The 11,675-nt window shown below is 36.0% G+C and overlaps 1 protein-coding gene and 1 long non-coding RNA gene across 5 annotated transcripts; both read right to left on the reverse strand.

Moving 5' to 3' along the window:
• Positions 1-1,008: 1,008 nt before the first annotated feature.
• Positions 1,009-4,555, reverse strand: LOC113302203. Of its 4 annotated transcripts, none has more exons than XR_003336700.1 (7): positions 4,251-4,555; positions 3,993-4,024; positions 3,167-3,836; positions 3,023-3,085; positions 2,139-2,274; positions 1,711-1,800; positions 1,009-1,437 (listed from the first exon to the last, which is right to left on the reverse strand). It is a non-coding gene; the product is annotated as an uncharacterized LOC113302203 (long non-coding RNA). The 4 variants fall into 4 exon arrangements; XR_003336699.1 differs by having other exon boundaries at positions 3,167-3,304; positions 3,434-3,836; positions 3,993-4,555; XR_003336701.1 differs by having other exon boundaries at positions 3,167-3,304; positions 3,387-3,836; positions 3,993-4,555.
• Positions 4,556-5,097: 542 nt separating this feature from the next.
• LOC113303146 lies at positions 5,098-8,330 on the reverse strand. The gene is made up of 7 exons (XM_026552146.1): positions 8,319-8,330; positions 7,235-8,237; positions 7,048-7,144; positions 6,469-6,962; positions 6,270-6,360; positions 5,556-5,610; positions 5,098-5,479 (listed from the first exon to the last, which is right to left on the reverse strand). The coding sequence occupies exons 2-6, from the start codon at positions 8,206-8,208 to the stop codon at positions 5,605-5,607; spliced, it is 1,662 nt and encodes a 553-aa protein (XP_026407931.1). The 5' UTR covers positions 8,209-8,237; positions 8,319-8,330; the 3' UTR covers positions 5,098-5,479; positions 5,556-5,604.
• Positions 8,331-11,675: the final 3,345 nt, after the last annotated feature.

Genomic DNA, 11,675 nt, shown 5'->3' on the forward strand with positions numbered 1-11,675 from the left:
TTAGATCTTTTCGTGTTTGCCTGCTCTGATACCAATCGAAAAGGTGAGGGTACCCAAATATACCTCAAGCTAAAAAATTTCCTACCTATAAGTCCTTTCTCCGAAAGTGATTGTCTATGGACTGAGTCGAGACAATGCAACTAATCGGTTCACATTTCTTGTGATCGTCTATGGATACGAGATCGAGAAAATAAAACAACGAAGTATGTTTACTTGATAAAAAGGTTCGGACTTAATCAAACAAAATAGGATTGCTTATCAAGTAAATAGGAATTAACGTTTGTGTAATTTACTTTAATTATAATAAAGCAATTATAATGCGGAAGATAAAAGTAAATAGCACAACAAGATTTTGTTAACGAGGAAACCGCAAATGCAGAAAAACTCCGGGACCTTGTCCAGAATTGAATACTCTCAGGATTAAGCCGCTACAAAAAATTAAACCAACTTCGTATAGTTGAGACCAAGCAACTAAACCTATAGTTCACCTAGTTCCGTCTGTATTCCCACGCCTCCAACTTATGAATAAGTCACGTACTTGGAACAATTCCTTTGGTTCGTATTCCAAACAGTAAAGGAACAACAAATCTGTTTGGTAGCAACTCTCTTCAACCAAGTGATGTGATTTCGACAAAGGCTCTTCTGTTTATCTCAATAAACTCATTCGTCAGGTTCTTAGATCTATCTTATTCTCAACTACCAAAGGTAGTTGTTAAGATTTTGCAATCAATACTTTTAATCACAAAGAACAGTATTGATGTCGATCCAAAACAACCGATTTGGGACGGATATAAGCGTTGCAAGGTATTTCACCAACGCGTACATCCGTTGGAAATATGGCGTAGCAAATTCGTGTGCAGGCAAATTAACTTTGGCAACGCATATAAGCGTTGGTCAACAAGTTTACCAACGTTTTTGAGCAACGGATTAATTTGTGCAACGTTACATTAATTTAGACTACTATTACTCTAATTTGAGCAACACTTATATACGTCAAACCCATTTAAAGGTGAAAAAAATATGATGATAATTCCAACTAAAAAATAAATAAATTCCGACAATAATTGCGGCAGATTTCTGCACCTTCATATACCATTGTAGATCAACTAAAAGACCCCCTTTGATCAGATAATCACTAATATAAACTAAGTTTGAAAAAAATACAATGAAACTCAATCCGGAACATAAGAAATAATCCTACGAAGCTATTGTTTCCAGTTGTTACTCCAAATATGCTCACAGTACTAGCTTAGTCCTAGCTTTAAGGATTAGTGCAACAAGAAAATAGTGGGAGTTTGTATGTTGGCACACTACAAGACTTTCCCAAGTTTCAACTAACATCTACAAGGTACCTCGATTCTTTTGCTGCAGCTGGGCACAATGACATGATGTAATCGACCAATCCATCCATAAATTACCAGCTTCATAGCATCTTTTCTGCAGAAAGAACAATCAAAATGTTAATTACAAATCATAAGAAAACAAATATGAACCTATTACAAGAAAATGAGTATAGAATCGATAATGCTCATTCCACCAACAAACACTTAGCAGTACGGTCACAGGGCCATCAAATCAAACCATACAAGCACATATATCATATCACATAAAATATCACCGTATTTCCATAGAGTGATGCCACTTCAGGTGCAGATTCACGGAGTAAGGTACTCTGGAAAATAGAACCAAGTTTGCTGTGAGGAAAATTACCTTATCTTGGGTAGAAGCACCTGAAGTTACACCTATAGTGACAGGACCCTCCGTTGTCCGATTTTCTTTGTCAACCAACTTACCATGCTCCTGCAACATCAAGAGACCACATATTAACTTGAAGATCTAATTCACAAAATATAACTCATATCATACTCATCAAGAGTAATCTAACTGATTACCAGAAGACGAAACTCAAAGAGAACAAGGAAGTATATATGCTGTTGGCATAGTACAATGCTTATATCTTGTACATGAGCATTTTATTCAAATTTTAGAGAGTAGTTCATACATATAGATTGTGGACGGAACCAGTGAGTAAAAGTAGTAAAGAACTGACAAACCCATAAGTGTTCAAGTACGATGATTTAACAGAACTGAACTAACAAAAGATCACATAAACACAAGTAGAACATAAAAAATATCACCTGTTTAATTAGCAGATCCCACCATGAACACAACTCTCAGCATACCGTAACCCAACTTTTCCACCAATATACGCAAGGTATTGAGCACTTCTGGAATACTCGTCAGCAAGTGATTGACCTTCAGCGGAGGGCACTACTGAAAAAGAAAAAGAAAAAAAAAGGGCGTAAGTACCATGGTTAACTATCTATTCGAAATCAGAATTATTGATGAAATATAAGAATATATTTGTGATAAGAAAGAACCGAACTGCAAAAGAGAGAAACATGGGAAGCATTAGTACACAAATAAAGAGACAGAGGTAAGATCTATTAAGGTTATGTCTAGAGTACTGATACAGCTTTGCCAAAGTTAAATTCATCCGCAGGGTTCTTGCTTTGCTTGGAATACCCTCCATCTGTTAATGACGGATTAAATTCCAATATTTTTGAATCAAGAACATGAATAGCAAACCAGTTCATAAGTTACAAGCTACAATACTGAATAAAAAATTATCGCCACTTAAAAGGGACCAAGTTGATGGGCATCTGGCCTCTTCCCAAGTAAGACCCGAATATACATAAGAGGTGACATCTGATGTAAGCTATTACCCAAAGTACAAGCTGATGCAATGAACTCTACCAACTAGAACATAGTAGAGAAGTGAATTAGAGTTCAACTGTTCAACCATGTGCATTAATGATTTTCCTAAGCTAATTAAAAGTTTTTCTCATATTATTCTTATATTATGAGATTTATCCACGACAATGAAAAGCCAAATCACAGTATGCATAAATACAGGGAAGCATAGTTACGAAAGACTAGTGGGAATTTAATGACAATAATTACACTGCCAATGCAAATGTGAAATGCGGAAGAAATGAACAAACAATGGTTGAGAAGAAACCTCCACAAGAGCAGCACGATTATCATCTAGTGCAGAATGGCAAAGAGTAATTTTGAATTTCACCTGTCAAGATACATGATAAAGTGATTAAACAACAGTACTGATGGCTAACAACAGAAAAATGGAGAACGAGAGCAAGTTTACCTCATTCTCATTAATTGCTGATACGTTCACGAAATTTGGGGAGGAAGACCGGCTTGAAGTGGATAAAGAACCGCTAGAACTTGTCATGGTTTGCTTGAGAATAATCTTACAAAGATTCAAGGCTTGCTTGTACATATACTGCCAGAAGTGAAAATTTTAGACACTAGTGAAGCCAACAATAACAACTGAAAGATTACAAAGACGCGAAGAAACTACTAACAGTTAGATAACGAGCAAGAGGATAGTGAGTACTTCATTAACACAAACCTATCATTTAACACCACCTACTTATATGGCTAAGAGCCTAAGATCCTAAACACATGGGAGTATGAGGCGCATAAGTTGTACGTCTAAGTTCCTATTGGAACCATTCACCACTCCCATTATCACCATTAACACAAAGATTAGTAGCTACCACCAAAGACACCAGTAACGATCCACATAGCCAACAACTGCAGAATCACCAACTCCACCACCAAACCACCTAATAACAATAAGAAGCAAACCACTACCTGCATCACCACCACCACCCATTCTCATAGCATACTACACCACCAATACCTGCTACCACAACCAACAGAATCACCCACACCACCGACTCTAACCAACAACACATACCACCTTCACTAATAAAAACAATCAACACCGCACACAAACAGTATCTGTAAAACTGAAATCAAAAGAAACCCATGCTTTAAAAGTCAATCAAATACAGTTAACAAAAAGAAAAATTGCAAAATCGTAACGAAATATTACCTAACAAGAGATGTTATTCACATAATTAAGCAATAATAGCAAAAACAAGAAACAATATTAGTGTTTGTACCTTGTGAAGTCTTCACCGTGTACTCTTCAGCTCTGAAAAATGTAAGATGATGTTTTCTTTAGACTTTAGGATAATAATTAATTAGATCCAGGGTTAAAGAATTAGGGATATGAAAGGATTACGGTTCTGATTTTCACATGAGCTTTGATTCTTAGATGGGTTAGGATTAGGTTTTGAAATATGGCTTTGCGTTTGATTTTTTCATTTTTACAAATCACTACTAATCAACTACTCATACAACAAAATTTGGGTTTTTACCTGATTATATACCAAATATTGGAAGCACAATCAACAATCATATTTCTAATACATGGGTTTGCGATTTCTAAGAATTTTTTTTTCTAGGGTTGCGAAATCTTCGAAGGTAAGGATATAAATCAAGATTTCTGATGTGTGTTTCAATTATAACATCGTTTAGAAGTAAAAGGCTATGGTTTCTGGATTTCAAGCTGAAATCATATCAGATCTCGGAGGTGCTTTGGAAATGAAACGAGAAACTTTTGCACAGAGATAAAAACGATAAGAGAAACAGTGGTGAGAGAGAGAAAAAAACAAGAATGATATTTTTTCTTTGGTCGGGAAGAGATAACCCTATTAAAAAAATAATATTTGTTTTTCTATAAAAAAAGATAATTAAAACTAAAATTAAAAAAAAATAACTACTAAATGCCCCTAAATGTACCATATATTACAGAAAAGTCGTGCTCTGTACTATAAGTTGACAGCCATTGCACCACTAATTTTTTTTAGGGTTTTTTAATAAAGTAACCACCTTTTTGAACCATATTTAAGAAACTGACCGTTTTTTTGAATCTTTATATAAACCGGCCGATATTGACATTTTCCATCCCGTTTTTTTCAAAAAACGGATTTAGGTAGTTAACTGGCTATGTGGCAGTTAACCTGCTAGGTAAAAGACGACTTAATCCTCGTCTGAGTTCGTAACCAAACCAGTATCGAGTCAACTCGGTGACTCATTGCAACGGTCGGATTTGTAACGGTCGGATTTGTAACGGTCAGATTCAGCTTCATTCATATAAATTAGGCCCTGCAGAGAAGAACCATATTATTTGTCATACTCAACAGATCAAAAAAATAAAAATAAATAAGACATGAGCCAAAATGAAGTAAACTCTCCAGGCAGCAGTAGCAGCAGCAAGGTAAGATTAAGATTAAAACAACCCCTAATTCCATGTTCTATCTGTGCACAGGGAATTCATGATCCAAAGGTATGTCCTTGGATTTATTCCAGGTGCAAATATATACCATGTAATGGTATAAGGCAACTATTGTGTTCAAAAGCAAAAGAAACAAACGAAAAAAATGTTTTTGAAGTGTTCAATTCCAACCTGTCAGTACTTTGAATGGTTTGACGATGCCATCGATCCTGTCAAATGCAAGATGGTGAAATTACCAGTAGAGAATGGTTGTTACGCTTGCGGAGAATCTGGTCATTGCTTCAAAAACTGCCCACTGCAAAATCAAACCTGCAACAAAGATCACTGCAAATCAAAGATGGAGATGAAATTTTGCAAGAATGAACACAACAAGAACATAGCATACCTCACTTGTACAGATTGTGACGGTTTTAAATGGGTCTCAGATGAAGTCTTCATTGCTGCAAAAAACAGAATTATGCATTCAAGTTTACAACTTAATGCTATATGTAAGGAACTCAACAATCTGAAAATGTAACCTGCAAATGTACTAATAAACAACCTGCCACTTTTGATTCAGCATTAATTCAAGTCTACAAAAGAAAAAAAATATTGTCTTCTTAAACACAAAAAATCAGAAAACGGATCTCAAATCATTTCTTCTTAGCCTTTCCATTTCCCCTTCCCTTTCCTTGTTTTATATTCTGAGATACAGATCCAATGCCAAAGAAGTTCTGATAAAGGTTATTTATTGTAGAGGGTGGAGTAGAAGATGGTGCTATAAATGGCAGACTCATAGGTGTTGTGGAAGCTGGAGTAGAAGATGGTGTTGCCAAAGGCTGACTGCCAGGCCCTGTAAAACATTCACCAACAAATGATGATGTTCTCTTCTTCTTGTTTGACTTAGCTGCACCCCTAACTCCGGTGGTCTGACTTGGCTCTCTGTTGCTGAAGGTGAAGCTTTGTGCATCACATTCAGTCCTTTGCCTCTTTGCAGTTGGATTAGATCCATCACATTCAGTTCTTGTTCATGTTTGGCTGCAAGAACAAATGCACTTATATCAATGTAGTTGAGAATATAAATAGGGCATATAGTTACAAATTTAAGAAGAAAAAGTACCTGGACCCATTCACTTTTATCATCTAGTGGTGCAAAAGTTGGTGCATATGTGGCCTTATAGTTCTCCACTGAATAGTAATCACTGCAGTACCTGCTCAAGCAGAGTATGTAAAGGTTAGTGCTAGATACATTTAAGGCCTAGAAATTGCATAAATAAGTTCTGAGACAAGGTACAGATTTAAAAAAAGAGAAATCTTACTTTCTCCATTGTGGCCTTATGCTATGCAATGCACTCACTGCATGCATACAGGGGAACCCCCTCAACTGCCACTGCAAACAAGAGCAAGTCTTGGCAAGTATGTTCACTGTGAACACAGAATTCTTTGGACTAGTCACCATATATAACTCTCCAGCCACACAAGGGTCAACACCATAGTCAGTCACAAATTCCAACATTTTCTTAATCAATGTAACAGCAGTAGGAACCAAATTACCATCTACCCATGATGCAGATTCAGTCCTCCTATTGTACCATGTACCCATCACTAAGTTAGCATACATTATTCCTATCATTATAATTGGTTTATTTCTCATCTTGTTGATCATATTGTTAAAAGACTCTGAAAAATTGTTGTTCATATGTTCACAACAGTGAATAGGGTTAAAAAAGGCCCTGGACCATGTAGCAGGATCTTCTCTACTGAGATAAGCACCAGCTGCAGCACTCTGTTTCACAATATTGTCAAAATGTTCCTGCACAGCCAATCAAAAACTAGCTAACTTGACTGTCAAACAGTGCATAAAACCAATAACAAAGAACTGTTGTGAACTGTCAAACCTGAAAATGCTTTTCTTTGTATGCTTTTGCTGCATTCCATAAAGAACTGTATAATTCAAGACCCTTGTAATCCTTCTTGAAATTTTTGTATAAATGTCTGCATTTTAACACATTGCAATTAACATAAGGACTTTATCTGATCTGACAAACAAAAGAAACAAGAAACAAAGTTAGACAAGAAAGTTACCTCCAACAGTATCTGTGGTGATGGCCAGGGAACACTATACCAACAGCTTCCAATAAACCTTTTTGCCTATCTGAAATGAAAGCCACTTTCACTGGATGTGCTAATATTGCATCCTTCAAATGCTTCAAAAAAATGATCCAATTTTCCTTTGTTTCAGCTCTGCATACCATAATTCCTAACATTACTAACCCATTCTGTCCATCAAGTGCAGTTGCAGCCATCAATACTCCCCCATATTCCCCTGTTAGATGGCAGGCATCAAGCCCTATAACTCCCCTGCATGCTTTTCGCCAACCCCTCATTGCAGGTTCAAATGAGAGTGTCATGCTTTCAAAGGTGTTATTCACTGTGTCAAAAGTGAACTTAGCAACAGACCCATCATTGCATTTTGTAAACATCTTGCAGAATGCTGGTACTTCATTGTAACTTTCTTTATAGTTCCCATATAATGACTCTAAAACTAGATTCCTAGCCTTCCATGCACACTGATATGGTATATTTACTCTCTTTTCAGCTAAGAAGTCTTCCTTGATTTTATAAGGGTCTGGAACAACTTTTTTAGGCTTATTCTTCATCTGATCAAGAACAAAATCCTTTACAAAATGAGGATCAGCAGATCTATTCCTATTTTGGGGATCCCCTTCACACTTATGTTCCAAATTCACTTTCCTAAGAACAAAAGTCTTCTCACCCTCTTTCTTGCTAGCATACACAAACCAAGGACAATCATGTTCTGTTTTAAACCTACACTCAGCCTTAATTCTAGAGGGAGCACTTCTATCCAAAATATATTGACACTTATTAAGAACACAATAACCCCTGAGATGTTTCTTAAATGCTTCCTTATTTGCAAATCTAGTTTTTACCTCCATTTTGCTAGGATCTACTGGAGTAAAAACTTCTTCTTCAGGGAAAAGATCTACATCATGCTCACCCTTCATGTACTGACCAAAATCATCATCAAAGTCATCCATGTAAGCAGGTCTTTCATCCACATCCTTACCTGCACATTCAAGATCAACATCAGTACCATATAATAAGTTACAAATTATAATAAATGAAATCAGTTATGAATGAAATATACCTTTTTCTTTGCCTTCTTCTTCTCCTTCTTCTTCTTCTTCTTCTTCTTCTTCTTCTTCTTCTTCTTTTTCTCCTTCTTCTTCTTCTTCTTCTTCTTCTTCTTCTTTCTCTTCTTGTTCTTCTTCATCTGACCCATACTCAATGTCTTCATCACTGTCATATACTGGAGGAGCTTCTGGATTCTCAATTGGGTGACATTCATCTTCTTTGGTTTTTTCCAGCTGAATATTGTCCACATCTTCAACAAACTTAACTTCATTTGTAGCTTTTGACTGACTGCAACCGCTGCTACTAGCCTGAGAATGTTTGGACATGGGCACATCCATGAAACTCAGATTTCTTGATGCACCTTCAACTGATTTATCCACACTATTTAGCCTTGGGGATCTTCTAGGGGTGGTTCCCTTACTAACTGTCTTCTTCTTTGGTGTAGTCTTTGGAGTCCCAAACATTGTGTCTTTCATCCCCATCCACAAACATATACATCCATCCTCATTTACAAAAGAATCCTCCCAAAAATTATCAAAATCATCATTGTTTAACAATGGCAGTGGCAGACATTCTTCCTTAAACCAATATAAATTAAACTTCTATTTAACATCCATAGACAAACCCTTATACACCATATACTTAAGTGTCATCAACTCTGTTTCATCTCTATGGAACTCAGGAAATACCAAAGTCTCATTCTTTGGCTCCGCATATACACTGATATTCCTAAATTTGAACTGACTGCAACACAAATGAAACAAAATCAGATATAAACCTATGAAAACCCAATGAAAACCTAATTAAGCAATATTACTTAAAATCAAACACCCAATCACGAAAATTAAACCCCAATTAAACAATAAAAATTTGGTTTCAAATAAACCCTAATTACAAAGGAAAAAAAACAGAAACCCTAAAAATCAATCGATCAATTAAATCAATTAACTATCAATACAATGATTTTCATCATATATTAAGTCACGGGTTTCGTTAATCTTACCTTGATTCAGACTGTTTCAATCCCGGTTTGTACCTCATCTTCACTGTATCACCACTATCTCTGAATCCCTAAATATGTAGAACTTTTCTTCCAAATACACTCTGGTCTTTCACTAACATCTATGTCTTCAGCAAAAACAACTTCAATAACATCAGTTTTCTTTTTCTTTTCAAACAGCTTCAATACCTAACCCTAGGAGAAGAGAACGAGGGAGAAGAGAACGAGGGAGAAAGAGAACGAGGGAGAAAGAGAAAGTGTGGTGAGAGATTACACCACACGCGTCTTTAAATGGGCAAGGGCACAGTCGTAAATTCTCCTACCGAGTTTGACTTATTCAACGCAGCTGACCGATCTGGTGGGCCCAGGTGTCAACTCTAACAGAAAGGCCAGTTTCTAAAAGACTTTAAAAGCTTGGCCGGTTTATTAATTATATGGTTTGAAGCAGGACACTTTATTAATTTGCCCTTTCTTTTAATAAATCAAAATTATTTATTTTGTGCAACGAATTTTGTTGCGCAACGGATGTAGAGTTGCAGAGTGTAAACGTTGCACACCTCCGAAAATGAAGTGTTGCTAAACCAAGATATAGTGTAGTGCTACACAACTAATCAATCCAATCTATCACAAGGATAAACCGATTATAGTTGGATCCTCTTATACCGAAATAAGTATTGTGCACACCAAAGATTATGAACCCCAAATCAGAAATCTTCAATATCTTCTTAGATCTTCAATAAACACCTGCACACAACAACTTGAATCTCTTGTGATCAGTCACGCACAGAACGGAGTCTGTTAACAATGGATTATCACAAGATCTTCTTTAGAACTAAAAACATTATAAATATCCCTGTCGAAACTTAGATCTAGTTTGAGTGAATCTTATATCAAAAGAGAAGATTCTCAACCATAAACAAACTAGGTGCAATCAAAGTTCAACCACCGTTAGTCAATCAAATCAATCGAAAACACAAGATAAACCGCAATTATCTAGTTTCCCACAAACGGTACTAATAGAGATTCTCAATCCCAAAGAATACTTTAAACTGAGCGGCTGTAAGAGATTTCGCCTAATTAGGTTACTCTCCTCTCCGAATAGGCAGCTACACCAGTAACAACACAACCGAAGAAGTTTGTTGTCATGAAGGATTAGTTTGCTAAAAATGCAATCTTCAAGTATTTATTGACAAGGAAGTTTGGACACCAAGGAATTTCCAAAACCGAAAATATTCTCAAGATATGCAATATATTCCAAATTCGTTTTCCATAATTCCTGGAAATGCTCTGTCCAAAATATTGACCGAAAATCTCTTTAGAAAATCTTTAACTAGTAAATGCACATTACTAATTCTCGTTTTCCTAAAATAAAATTAACAACCTTAAATAAAAGATTCTTAACTTATTTATATTTCGATCCTGGGATTTTCTTCCTTTAGCTATTAAGGAATAACTTTGAACAATAAAATGTTCAAAGTATGTTGACATCCTTACTTTGTAAGTCCTATTTCATACTTACAACCTTGAAACCGATTTGGCACACTTCCAAACAAGTAGGTTCATCTGACTTTCAAGAACTATGTGATTGATCAAGAACACTCAATCACAAATCATGGGTTTAACGGTTCTACCAAAACAAGTTTCAGTTCTACCTCCATGTGAGTATTGTGCATAGTCACACTAGCATTCCAAAATTCGGTTGACTAGGTACTAGGATCGGTTCCCCACATATATATGGTATCTGACTTATATGTGTTGCACATGTCCATAGGATCGGTTCCCCTTTGCCTAAAAACGTGTTGCACATGTCCATAGGATCAGTTCCCCTTTCTTCTAAAAACTTGCTGCACCTCATACAAGGATCGATTCCCCTTTGTGATGTTTTGCACCTATTACTAGGATCAGTTCCCCTTTACCCAGATTCAGTCATACACAAATCACAAACTCGACCATACCATCTCAGGTGATTACTTAAGATCGGTTTCACTAATAAAAGTCATACCAATACATAAGTCAGGCCTTTGTGAATAGTTTTACCAAGAAAACAAACAAGTCATGAGCGGTTATACTAAATCACACATATTGGTTGTTCACAAGATATGCAATGAATAACAATACCAATAACTCCTGGCGATTTCCTTTTCGATTCATAAACAAGTTAACAAACTTACTTCCTTTAAACACATGTAAAACATTGTTTCCTAGGATGAAATCCTCACCTCATACCCATACATAATCACAATATCATTTAAATGATTAAGTCGATGTCTTATCTACAAAGTTTAACGGTTAAGCAATAAACTTCGTATTGTATTCCTTAATACTATGTCTGTATAGAGTGTTCATGCTTCGCAGATTTGTTTTCAATAT

The sequence above is a fragment of the Papaver somniferum genome, chromosome 8 (assembly GCF_003573695.1).
Source record: "Papaver somniferum cultivar HN1 chromosome 8, ASM357369v1, whole genome shotgun sequence".
Taxonomy (NCBI): domain Eukaryota; kingdom Viridiplantae; phylum Streptophyta; class Magnoliopsida; order Ranunculales; family Papaveraceae; genus Papaver; species Papaver somniferum.

Bases quoted from the DNA above. Each gene is read 5' to 3' on its own strand.
- LOC113303146 (XM_026552146.1), bottom strand. From the start codon at position 8,208: ATGGATGACTTTGATGATGATTTTGGTCAGTACATGAAGGGTGAGCAT. The intron at 6,963-7,047 runs GTTTGACAGTTC...TTGGCTGTGCAG, and splicing joins ACAAAGAAAAGCATTTTCAG to GAACATTTTGACAATATTGT. The intron at 6,361-6,468 runs GTAAGATTTCTC...CTGCTTGAGCAG, and splicing joins ATAAGGCCACAATGGAGAAA to GTACTGCAGTGATTACTATT.